The sequence below is a fragment of the Phocoena sinus genome, chromosome 10 (genome assembly GCF_008692025.1).
Source record: "Phocoena sinus isolate mPhoSin1 chromosome 10, mPhoSin1.pri, whole genome shotgun sequence".
Classification (NCBI taxonomy): Eukaryota; Metazoa; Chordata; class Mammalia; order Artiodactyla; family Phocoenidae; genus Phocoena; species Phocoena sinus.
Genome location: NC_045772.1, coordinates 95,638,439 through 95,651,407, shown reverse-complemented (window position 1 = coordinate 95,651,407; position 12,969 = coordinate 95,638,439). Strand labels below are relative to the sequence as shown.

The window sequence follows — 12,969 nt, the reverse complement described above, 5'->3', positions numbered from 1 at the left end:
CACAGTTTTCTCCTTATTGTTTTTTGGCAACTGTATCTTTCTAGTTTAGACCAAAATCCTTGGAGTCATTCTTGATCTCCTCTCTAGTCTAACCCCTCATATCCAAACTTCTTGAAATCTCTACTCTCAAAATGCATCACCTCTTGTTCCCTCTCTCTTCCCATGAGAGGATTAGAACAGTTTTACTTCTCTTCCTACTCCTCCCTCTTGATTCATTCATTGACTGAACAAGTATTTTTGAGTACCTCCTAAGTATCAAGTGCTGTTATAGCAGTATTCTGTATATAGCAGTGAACAAAACAGACACAAATTTCTGCTTCCCTGGGCTTTGTATTCCAGTGTTTTTCTGAAACCATTTAATAGTTTTAGTTCAAGTCTATAATAGAATTTCTTTTATTGTGTGTCTCTTCTGTTTCAAGAATCCTTATGTAGCACTTACTTTATCCATTCCCAGGCAGTCTTTATCTGTTTAGAGTTAATTACACCCGTATTGCAAGAATCACACTACCAGTCACTCTTTACTCCCCATCTGCATCTTCCCATATCTTGAGTTTTCTGTCCTTAGTCACTTGCTGTTATGTTAGTATCTCTTCTTGATTATTTTCCCTGGATGGTGTATGTGAGTGATAGATACCTCATAGCTTGCTGTCTTTCTCAAAGGAGAATGACATATTGGCTGAGATAGGATTCTTAAATTGTGTGAGTCTTGCTTCTGTTCTGCTGCTCTACAGTTTACACTTTTGCAATTGAATGTCCAAATCTACTCTTGATTTTAGGAGGGGGGTAGTTAATTTATATTCTTTGTAAGTTTGTTTTTGTTTTGTTTTGTTCTCTTATTTTTGGTTGTTTTGTTTTATTTGAAATGCGTGACAGTTTTGTCAGGATATTTTTAGATATGTGTCTCTTCTCAGTCCAACCTGGATTTTAGTAAGCTGTTTCTATCAGATTCAGTTTTTCTAAGCTTCAGGAAAATTTCTTCTCTCCATCTGGGGGTTAGGGTTTTTCTGATTCAGTTATCCAAATTTTTTCTCCTTCTTTTGTGACTTCACCTCAGGTTTTTTGTATGTGCTTCAAAATATTTCTTACAGTAGATTTTCCAAGTTATAAGTTAGACTCACAAAAGCAACTCTCCTTCAGTTCCTCTGTTGAAACTTTTAAGTTGGGTAATCATGTTTTTGTGTTAGTTCAGAGAGTCTTTTTGTGATAAGCTTGAATTTGTGCTCTTATTTCTTTCATTCAAGTCATAGACAGCTTGTTATTTGTTATTGTCACGTCACATCAGAGCTCTGCTCTGGTTATTTGGAGCATTCCAGATGGCCTCAGTACTATGGATGCTGAGAAGCAGTGTCGTCTAATTCATTGGCTAGTGTGCCAGTCCCCTCCTTCCTGCACTCCCCTCCCCATACTCTTCCAGCCACAGTGGTAAGGGGGACTCTGGTCATATGTGCATTTACCTTTGGTCTCTTTGGGTCAGGCATACTTACATAGTACTGATGTCAGCTTTCCTCCTGTTGAGCTCCTTAAGCCAAGGTTTTGTCAAAATTCTTTTGCTTTCTAGTCCTTATCTAGTCCTTTCTAGTCATGAAACTGTCTCCAACTAGTTCTAATTCTTTTCTGTCAGGTACCAGCGAAGACTTCACATACACTCCTCCAGCTACCTGAAACCCCAGAATACTTTTGGCTTAGGAACAGCAAAGAGATTAGAATTGGGACTGTGGAGGAAGAAAAGCATGTTCCTAGATTCTGTCCTCTGTCCTTGTTATGCATCTCTGTTTTTACAAATCAAAATCTGAAACTGATAAAAACCAATAACAACATTAAGTGGTTTAACTGTATTTATGCAAAAGTTCCATGTGATTGCAAGTAAGATAGGCTTCAGTGAAAGTTTAATGTCTTCAGAAAAAAATAGCATATGGAGAAAGTACTAAGTCATGAATTTGTCGAGAGACTGCGTTGGAAGGGGATTCCCTAATGAAAGAATCTTAGACTTCAGAGTCCCAATTTTACACTAGAATAACACTTTTGCTATTCTACTGATTTAGAAGAGAGGTTTAGCCTTAGAGGCTAACTTTAAGGTCAGCTTTAGTTTTACTCCAAAATTTTATCATTTTGGTAACTTCTTATTTCTCTTTTGCCAGGTGGTGTTGGGATGATGTGCTCATTGAGTGAACAAGGGAAACAGCTAGCTATCCAGGTGTCTAATATCCTGGGAATGGATGTGTGTGGCATTGACCTGTTGACGAAAGACGACGGCTCCTTCTGTGTCTGCGAGGCCAATGCAAATGTAGGTTTCATAGCCTTTGATAAGGCTTGTAATCTAGATGTAGCTGGTATCATAGCGGACTATGCCGCCTCCCTTCTGCCCTCTGGCCGGCTCACCCGGCGTATGTCCCTGCTCTCCGTGGTGTCCACGGCCAGTGAGACTAGTGAGCCGGAGCTGGGTCCCCCAGCCAACACTGCTGTCGACAACATGAGCGCAAGTTCCAGCTCTGTTGACAGCGACCCTGAAACCACGGAGCGAGAGCTGCTCACCAAGCTCCCGGGGGGCCTATTCAACATGAACCAACTGCTAGCCAATGAAATCAAACTCCTGGTGGAGTGATTCCACCAGTAAATAATTAACCAACAAAACCCTTGTAAAACTTTCTTTTTTTTCTTTCCTTTTTTTCTTTCTTTCTTCTTTTTCCTTTTTTTTTTTAAACCAACTTGCAATGCTGTTCATGGAAAATGCTCAGAAAGATGAGAGAAAATTGAGTAGGATTAGTTCAGAAGGAAGAATGGGGAGATAGACGAGACCTTTGCTACTAAGATGTTACTGACTTTGATTTAAAATCCTACAGATAGAGAGGCAGAAGAGGTGAGATACAGAAAAATGTCAGGCTCTCGTAGTTTTACATTACTCAGAGAAATGTGCAGGCTCTCAGGCCACGAAGAACATAATTTTTTCATGGTCTCTTGCTTTTGTTTTTGTACAGTTGGTACAAATTTCAGAGTAGTGTAACTTCACATTGTGTTGTAATCCGTGAGGAAGACATCTACCTAAATTATAATTTTTTTATACAAATCTGAAAATTCAGCCTATACACTATTATCTAGGAGCTTTATGTTCATAGTTATGAAATCTTGAGGAGCTCTGTTATTGACTTTTTCCCCCTTAATTTGCGTGGGAGGGCAACGTGAATGTGACCCAATAAAGGTTTTTTTAATGATAAAGTTGGCATGTTTGCATGATAAAAGGGAAATGAACAGTATTGCAATGTCTGGCACACAAAATAACATTTACTCCATTGTAGATGAAATTGCACTAGTTAAAAATATGTGCATTGACTTGTATTTGTTAGCGTTTTAGCCTTTTTTGAAAGATATATGCTCTGTTAATGTTGCATTTTTTTTTTAAATACATGCTAGTCTTAACATTCCCTGATCTATGCCTGCATCTTTAACAATGGCCAAAGTGAAGAAAATGCTACCTTTTTTGTTAACAAGACACTGACTTGAAACATGTGCATTTAAAGCCTTTTATTTTTTTCCTTTTTTCTTTTGGTGGTTGGGCATTTAAAGAATAAGGACAAGGAAGAATATTTTTGGGGGGCAAATCAAGGGTCTATAAGTTCCTCAGTATAAAGTTGAAGTGATTTCTAATACCAGCGTTATATATCTGCATATTTCACATTTTAGGAGGGTGTGTGTGTGCGCGTGCGTGTGTGTGCACGCACGCGCACGCTTGCATGTTTATGTGCTTTGCTTTTTGTTTACACCAACCAATCAAAAAGGAAAGATTCTAGAAAATGGAGCATGATGGGAAACAGTTTTTTACTTTAAAAAAAAAACACAACTGAGTCGTTTTCATAACAATAATCTACTGGTAGAGGTACTCACCTAAAGACATGAGGAGAATAGCTGCTGCTTAGGCTTTTGTGTATATGTATGTTGTTTGCTTTTTTTCTTTGGTTCTAGACTGTTCAGTGTATGATTTATTCCAGGCTACATGCTTTTCCTCTGCTTCTTGCTGTGCATTTTCTCCTATTACACATAGGTTTTGGGTTGGGGTGGACTGACCGTTTTTGTTTGGGGACTTATTTAGCAGTATTGAGTCTCTTATAGCCCTACTCTGAAGCCTTCAATATTCTACTCTTTATATTACTTTATTTCTGAATTTATAAAAGCCCCCAAACTGCATATAATATGAGCCTTTAAACATGGGTAAAACTATCCCAGTGAATGGTTTGGAAGGTGTGTTAAGAAATGGAGATGCACCAGAGCTCAACGTAATTTTTTTAAGCGGCAAGTTCCATCTCCCTACAATCCTCTGAAGCTTTTTACCCGAGTCCTTTCTTGCCTCTCCAGTGCTTTTTTCCTTCAGATGGACATTAAACATAATTTCTTGGACACTACTAGAGAGACTCCGAGGCAATAAGATCAGTATTAACCAGCTCTAACAGAGGTTTGATCATGCTTACTTGTACAGTTTTTCCCCCATTTTAAAAAAGGAATGTAATAAAACGTGTTTTTTCCATAGAATTAAATAATATTAAAATGGAGTGAAAGGTTGATTGTTGACAAATAGAATAGTACCTCTGATCTGTGCAGTGTCTCATTTCACCTTAGAAAAAGATACATAAGAGGACTTTCTGATTTATTTTAGGATATTCTCATCTCATCTAAAAGAATTTGACTTGTACAGGGTTATTGTGCGACATATTGTGGAATATATAAGTACCTCTGGCTCACTTGGTACTTCTTTTACTAAATGACCATACTTTGGAAGATGCACACTATTCGGGATAGAGAAATAAACAAGGGAGAAGGAATCGCTTAATTAAATCATCATTCATATGTGTGTAGAGACCATCCGGTTGCCACATAGATTATGATACATATACTTTGAATAGTTCCATGTCACATGTATATAGATTAGTGAATTTTAAAACACAAATAGAACACCCTGTCTATTTGATGAAAAACTCAAGGTTTCTGTTGGGTGGGATAAGGCACCAGGAAAAATGTAGGTAGCCTTTTAAAAAAATTATCAAATTAACCAAGTACCTTAGAAGAAATATCTGAGATTATTTCATTGTTAGTTTTACTCACTGCCCATCTTTTGTGCATTCACACTATGTTAAAACATAGCCTTACCAACCTATTTCTGGATCGTACACTGAATGGACATCTTAGAGTTTAAAAACATGAATATCCTCTTGAATTCCTTCAAAAAGTAAGGTAAAGAATAAGAGCAAACCATACTGGAAGAACCCAAATAAAACAGCCCAGATATTTAAGTGAAAGTTAAATATATTTTCATATTGTTGAGCAACTTTCTTAAGATCTTTATTGCTATTATGAGAGGTAAAAATGTGTATTTATCAAATATGTATAGTTGTTATTTTATCATGCAAAAATCTGAATTATTGTAAAAGTATTGTACATTGTTAAAATTGTAATTCTGAATTGTATTTAAAAGTAATTCTTTCTGATATTGTTTTTATGTCACCCATGATGAAAAGTGGACTATGTATATACATAAACACACAAATATGAACTATTCCATTTAAAATTCTTAATAGTTATTTTCTTTTGATTGGTCATTTCTGTTGGCTTTAACTCCACTGAACTTCGGAGTATTTCTGTATATGCTATCAAATAAGAAAATACCCTGGAACATTAGAAAAATCCATCGAGAGACTTGCTTTCATCAGGTGCTTTATCAGACTTTTGAAAAGGTATCGAAGGCGTTGAAAGAAGTAATTGACTTTCAAGATCATCTCTTCTTTTTCTCAAGAAGAAAACAAAGGAAAAAGAAATTCTCTTCATTCAGTGAGTCCCCAGTTTGGGGTCTGGGGCGCTTAGAGACATTGTGAAATCAAATCTTGTGTTACATTTTTCTCCTGGCTCACTCTTTTTGAGAAGGTTTATGGGCTATATGGCTGGTGAGACACGATCCCCTCCTAAGAAAATGTAGGTGCTCAGACAGGTAACCTCTGCTGCTACTGTTTTTATTTGTTTGTTTGTTTGTTTAATTTCTTTTATAGTTTGTTTCTGTCGTACTAGGATATTTTTAAATGTAATATATTGCAGGATTTATAACCAGGTTCACTGCTTTCTTTCTTTTTTTTTTTTCTTAAACCAAACAAAACAAAATTTCATTTAAGATACATTTAGGCGCCTTTGAAGCTTGGATTTTGGAATGTTTCAGTAGTGGACAGAAATCTGCTGTTGGAATCTTCTAGTCTTCCAGGTTTAATTTGAAATGTTTTTAGTTTTGTTTTGGATTTTTGTGTGGTATTTTATTTCCTTTATACCAATGCCCTTTTGCCATGCTGTTTTGGGGTGGCTGCCTAACTCTAGTGAAAATTCTTTCTATATTAACGAAAATGTGGTGTTTTAAATTCCTTAATGTTTTGCATTTTTAAAATTGTTTTTAAAGAAATATTCTAACGGCTTGCACTATTACTGTTCTTTGCCAGCCTTTTCAGGAGACAAAAAAACAAAAACAAACAAACAAAAAAATACCCAGAGAAAAAACTTTCCTTCTTCCCCCTTCCTGATGATGAGTGAGAAGTATTGAGAACTTTCGGGGTCAGTGCCCTTCTAAACTCCCCTTCCCCCAATAATGCAGCTGTAGAATGAATGGTAAATGCAGCGGTTTGGATTCAGGCACAGCCCCAGCCTGCTGGCAGGTAATTTGATTCTTTCTCCTTTTTTTCATCACAAGGCTAACTTTACTTTCTTTTTAAAATTTCCTTTCTTTTATGTACTTTGAAGGCACCAATGGGTTTGTAATATAACTTGGATTTCAAAAAAAAAAAGTATAAACATATCTAGCAAATAATTTGGTTATAGAAAAAGTTTTGGGGGTAAAGTTTGAACTGGTTGGGATGAACCCAGGACTTTCTTTGGGGATCTGTTTTAGCCATTTAGATATCTCCATTCCTTGCATATATGTCTATAATTATTTCAGAGTGTGTCTTTTTTAGCTTTGTTTTTGTTTTGGGTTTGTATGTTTCTTCCATTGTGCTACTCTGGCTTAAGCTTTTTCAGGGGTTGGTGTTCCGAATACACAGTGAGCTCACAGTATAAAGACATCAATTAGGAGTGGACAGGTATGGAAAACTAGAGTTTTGAAAAGGTAAAATTAGGTTCTAGGTTATATATATGGTAAAAACTCAACATAGCCTTCAGTTGACCTTAGTAGTGCTTCTTTTTCTGTGGCTTCATTATAAAAGTGAAAGGTAACGAGACAAAAGGTAATAGCATTTCAGTTATTTCAGGAGCAGCGTGATTTCAGAATTAATGATTTTAGCATTTCTGATGCACTAATTCTAACAAAGAGATAGATGTCAGCCATTCGAGATTATCATTAAGTAATGGTTTAAATATTGAAAAGTTATAGGTTTGAACAGATTGGAGGGCATTTCTGAAGCACAAGATCTTGGAGCAGATTAATCAAGCCCATAAAACAAAGTTAATGGCAGGAACAGGAATACAACTTATCCATTTTAATAGCCTTCCTGTTAGTTAATACTACTATCCTTTCCTGTCTGCCCCAGTCCCCCTACCCTTTTCCTCCTTTTTCCTGTCCTTTCCAAAGTTTTAGCTCTAATATGAGTTATTATCATTATGGGAGATAATCCTCTTTCTGATAGGTAGAATTTCAGTGTCAGGAGTCAGGACCTTTTCAAGATATATTTCTCTTTGGATGCCCTATCCAAGGAGGCTGGAAGTCTAGTAACTCACTAGTTAGGGAATAGGAAATCCTGGCTTGTAATGCTGTTTCTGCAGCTGAAGGCATAAAATAAGTCATAAACTTGTTTTGTGCTTCAGTTCACTCATATGAGGTAGGGACAGTCATTCCCCTAAGCATCTTAAGATAAAAATATTTATGTCTTGAACTGAAATTTACCAACAGAGGAATCCTGGCTCCACTCCTGCAGTAATTTATGACATATGGAAGGATCTTGTTCTCTTGTTAATGAGAATGGCTAGCATTAGCATGTGTGCACTCTGTGGTTGCATGGGATGTGGTGGATTTATGAACCTCCATTCCGCTGCCCCCCCCACCCCCCAAGATCACTGCCATGTTAAAAATGATCTTGCTTTCAGATTTCACCATATTCAAACTATATTAGATGGTCCTTATATAGTATATATACCTGGCTGCTACTGTGGGGTTTGGGAACATGAGGGGTGGGGTGAATTGTTGTTGTTTTAGGTTTCAGTCAGACAGCCATCCCTGTGCCCCAGTTCCCAGAAGCACAGCAGGCCTCTAGGAGCATCCGTGGGAACGGCGCAGTCCTGACATCACCAACTCTCCTGCTCAGGCTCATCCCATAATCAGAGGTCAAAGGGTGGGGCTTGAGATGGGGGAAGGAATGAGAAAGTAGAAACAATGTCACAGCAGTGCCACTGTTGACTAGCCTTTGGTGCTTATGTCAGTGTTTGTTTTATTTTTTAAGTTCACAAGATAAGTTTTTATTTTGGGGTAAAGGTAGTGGGAGGGTGGAACAAAAGCTATTATTACTAGTTCATCGTTATCACTAGCTCATTCTAGCATATTGTTCTTTAGTAGCGAATAAAGAATAAATTTGAAACTTAGACCTCAATAATAAAGAGACTGGGAATAGAAATGAATCTCAGGATATTAAAAAACAAAACATTTATGTGGTATTAATTTCCAGTTCTACAACCGCTATTACCTTTGTCACTCTCGCTTTTTTTGCCCTTAATTCTTTTATGTATGTATACAGTTTGAGGAAATGTGCATTTGTGGTCAGTCCTTTTAAAGGGACCTAATGAAATTACTACTCTTTTGCAAAAAATATACCCATTGCTTATACGGGCATACAAATGCTACCCTATTTTAAATGTAGGTGGCGTATGTGTTCGTGTTTTAATGTATTCAGAGCCATTGGGCAATAAGCAGTCCAGAACATGAAAACTCAAGCAGGTAAAGCGCCTAACACCCTTAGTTTCTAGAATTACTTTTAAAAACTCCTGTATTGCTGCATCTTCCACAAGTCTTTTGGTAGTCTCTGAACTTAAAATTTGGAGGAGTTGACTACCTAGTTAAAATTTTAAGTTATGCATTTATTATTTGTAGGGACAGGTGAAGAAGGAAAGTAACAGAAAAGGAATGGCTCCTTGAGATGGCAGCTGCTGAGTGTCTAAATCTTTCCAGCTCCCCCCTCCTCCAGCTTAGCATGAACATTGATCATACGTGTTTTGATCTTCTGTGATTGGGATTTTTGTTGTTTTAACTTGGAGGGGAGGTTTCGGGGAAACAGGAACTTCATACACATGTGAAAATATGAAATGTTAAGGAATTTTTCTGTTTAATATGAATAGTAAGCAAGAACTTTTTCTATATACTCTTCTGCTGCAGCAGAGAAATAAACTGGTAGGTGGCAGCAGAAGAAAGAATTCTTCAGATTGATGGCTACTGACAGAATCTGCATAGGAGAAGAGATAGAGCATGACATACCACGACAAGCAAAGGGGGCAAAAATGGAAACAGGACTACGATCCCTGATCTTGACTCTTAAATGGTAAGTTAATTTCAAGAATGTGTTTCAATATGATACCAGTGTCCTGTAAGTCACTGTGGTGTGTAATCACGAATGCCTGTAAATTCTTGACGTAGGATGAATTTGTCCTAACTGGGGTACTATCATTCTTTAATTTGGAAAAAATAGGAGCAATATGTAAAATTAGGGATTTCCAGTATATTGATACGTGTGAAACCTTTTTTTCCCCCCCAGCTTTATTGAGGTATAACTGACAGGTAAAATTGTAAGATGATGATTTGATATACATTGTGAAAGAGTTATTATCATATCCAATATGTAGACCTTAATGATGGCAAAAATTATGCTATCTCACAGTAAATGTGATTTTTTAAAAAAAATCTGCAAGATAAATGAAACATGCGTTGTTAATCATTTTGTAAAAATGAAAGTGTCCCCTTTTTAGTGTGAGCACTGGGGGGATAACTACAGAAGTATGTAATTTGACAATATTTTGTGGTAAAAATGACCTTTTCTTCTGGCTGTCTCTTTCCTTTCTAGTCCCATTTCCTTGTCACTGTACCTGCCCATCAGTTCCGTTCTGCATATTCACCTTTCTGTCTTGCTTATCTGTCTCTGCCCTTCTTCTCTTACTGTTTCTTCAGTTGTGCTTCTGCTTTCCTGGTTTGGTATCTCTCTCTTTAGTCATTCAGTCCCTCGGGATTTTATTTTTCCAATGTTGTCATTTTTTGTCTCTGCCCACCTATTCCTCTGTGTGTGTGTGTGTGTGTGTGTGTGTGTGTGTGTGTGTGTGTGTCCCCATTTTCATTTGTGTTCTCTCTGGTAAATAGGTCTGTTTCCTTTCCATGAACAGCTAGCTGCCTTCAGACATGGGCATCAGTACCAGTGTTGTGATTTTCTACATTTTAGAATTTGATGAGGCTCAATAAAAGAAATGAAGTGATATTTTGAAGTCCCTAGATTTAAAGACTGTAATTTTCCATTCTTTTAATAAGTTGCAGATCCGTTTATTCACTCAACTACTTGTTTTACTATAGTATCTGTAATAACAGATTCAACTGCTGGCCTACAGAGGCCTACCATAGAAGTTTAGAAATTTTAAAGTGGAAAGCTTAGAGGTAGTATACTACAATCTTGGATTTACTGGTAAAGAAACTAACGTTCAGAGAAGTTAGTAACTAAGATTACAGAGCCAGGACTACATCTGAAGTGTCCTAACTGCCAATATGGTGCTCTTTGCATTATGTGGCGTGCATTCTTCAAAATCTGCTATAGTACTGAATAAGTGAAGTGCTCTGCAATGAGACCGCTGTGAGTTAGAAAGAAAGTTGTCACTGTTTGGGCTTGTGGTTAGGATACTAAGGCAAGCTGTGGGCAGCCATTTTAGGTGGTTTGTACATAGAATTAATGAGTACATCATTTACAGGGTTTGAGAATAAAAAAGTGTCCCTTGTTAAGAGAAGATGCAAAGAGGTTCTTTGCAATTTCTGGTCAAGAGAGAAGAGAAGTGGATCTCTTAGATCTATTATACCACTAATCCTCTACCTCTCCTCTGGCCTACCTTTATTTCTATTCTGGATAATGAATCAATCTGCAACAAAGGTAAAACATTATATTCTGAATTTTTTTTTTCTGACAGGTTAGCAAGGGGTAGTAGATAGTTAAATGGACTTACTGTGTATACTTGGAATAAAGGATTTATCGTAACATGAAGCTAGAGTAACTGATATTATTGTTTAAATACATGGTGAATTCTGTTTTTTTTTTTAATAGTATAAAAAGAAGTCACCTTCTATTAAAAAGTTGTTTAATGCTAAATACAGTTTTTACATATATTAGTATGGAACACAAGAATACATGCCTTAGTTAATATGGTTAGAATTTCTAAACTTTTAAAAAGAGTTTTGTCACAAATTTTGGTTATTATATGGAGATGTCAGTGCTTTAGAACTGAAAGAAGCTTGAATCTTAATCTGAAGCAAAATTTATTGCTCATTATATAATTTATTGAAAATGTAGTCTTGAGCACTAGAGTAAGAGCATTTAAGTTTAGTTTTGTTTGTTCAGGCATTTTGCTACAATAACTTTCTGTGATGTTTCAGAAAAAATGTTCTTACCTCAGTTTTTTCCTCTTGGTGCTAAAATAAAACACAATTGTCTATATTGTAGGGTTTTCAAGGAGTAATATTGCTGACACATCTTTTATATGATTGTATTTTTTAATATGAAATTCAGTGTCTAAAATTGGGTTGATTTTTGTAAAATATAAATTATCTCTATAGTACAGTTTAAATCAATCACTAGGAAAGTATGCTTACATGGATGTCTTACTGAAATAAGTCTCACAAAACTCCAGTGATGAAGACCAAAGTTTTGGCTTTTGTGTTGGCAGCATCTTGAAAAAGTAGATAAAATAATGGACCTATAAATTGAATTGTTGATTCTAGAGAGAAGAAATTTCAGGAAATAAGAATAGTTTCTCCTGAAGAAGAATCAAGTAAATCTGGGAAGTAAGGTTGCTCTTTTAAACCTGTTATAGGTTTAAGCCTTTAATTTTTTTTTTTTTTTTTTTTTTTTTTTTTTTTTTTTTTGCGGTACACAGGCCTCTCACCGCTGTGGCTTCGCCCGTTGCGGAGCACAGGCTCCGGACGCGCAGGCTCAGCGGCCATGGCTCACGGGCCCAGCCACTCCGCGGCATGTGGGATCTTCCCGTACCGGGGCACGAACCCGTGTCCCCTGCATCGGCAGGCGGACTCTCAACCACTGCGCCACCAGGGAAGCCCTAAGCCTTTAATTTTTAATGAATGATATACCTTAGTATACCTTTGTCAGCTGAGATCACCAAGATGAAATGTGGTAATTACAAAAAGGGTTATGATTCTTTTTGGCAATCTAGACATTTTGTATTTTTTTTATTGTCACATTAGTTAATTTTCTTATTTTCCTTTTCTTTTTTCTCATCCTAATTATAAAGACTGTTTAAAACTGTGATTTAAGTGAGCTCTGTGTGTTTCCCCCCTAGGTTCTTTTGATCTCACAGAATGGATGAAGACAGTATGTTTTTTCAAATGGAGGATAGAAGTACACAGAACAAGGAAGCAATAGCTCTAACCTGTTTAATTCAATATGCTTTCTAAAATAAAAACACCAGAACTGGAAATGAAATAGCATGGAGTATGGTTTGTTCTTTTGTCAGTTATTTCTGCTCACTCCATTTTGTATGGGTTCACTTCAGTCTGCATATCTAGACTTGATGTCTAGCTCCACATGTGTCATTCTCTTTTTTTTCTTCACTTTTTGCAAGATTAAACTCCTTGGTTCTTGACAGACTGATCTCTCTATAAAATATTCTGATATGATTACTCCTTTTGGCACAAAGATAGGCACTAAAATGTGTATTTGGATTTTCTCCTGCCCCTTTCATCTCAGTTTACCTGTCCATGCTGAA

General features: G+C 36.6%; 1 protein-coding gene across 11 annotated transcripts in view; it reads left to right on the top strand.

The window, feature by feature from the left end:
* Window positions 1-12,686, top strand: part of RIMKLB (ribosomal modification protein rimK like family member B) — a 130,498-nt gene extending 117,812 nt beyond the window's left edge. For 4 of the 11 annotated variants that reach the window (XM_032646528.1, XM_032646529.1, XM_032646527.1 and 1 more), the window contains exons 6-7: window positions 2,139-9,542; window positions 12,544-12,686. In XM_032646528.1, the coding sequence (XP_032502419.1) occupies window positions 2,139-2,602 (464 nt within the window). In that variant the 3' untranslated portion in view covers window positions 2,603-9,542; window positions 12,544-12,686. Of the gene's footprint in view, window positions 1-2,138; window positions 9,543-10,947; window positions 11,124-12,543 lie in introns of all 11 variants that reach the window. The other 7 variants (XM_032646535.1, XM_032646536.1, XM_032646533.1 and 4 more) reach the window with 5 other exon arrangements.
* The last annotated feature ends 283 nt before the right edge of the window (window positions 12,687-12,969 follow it).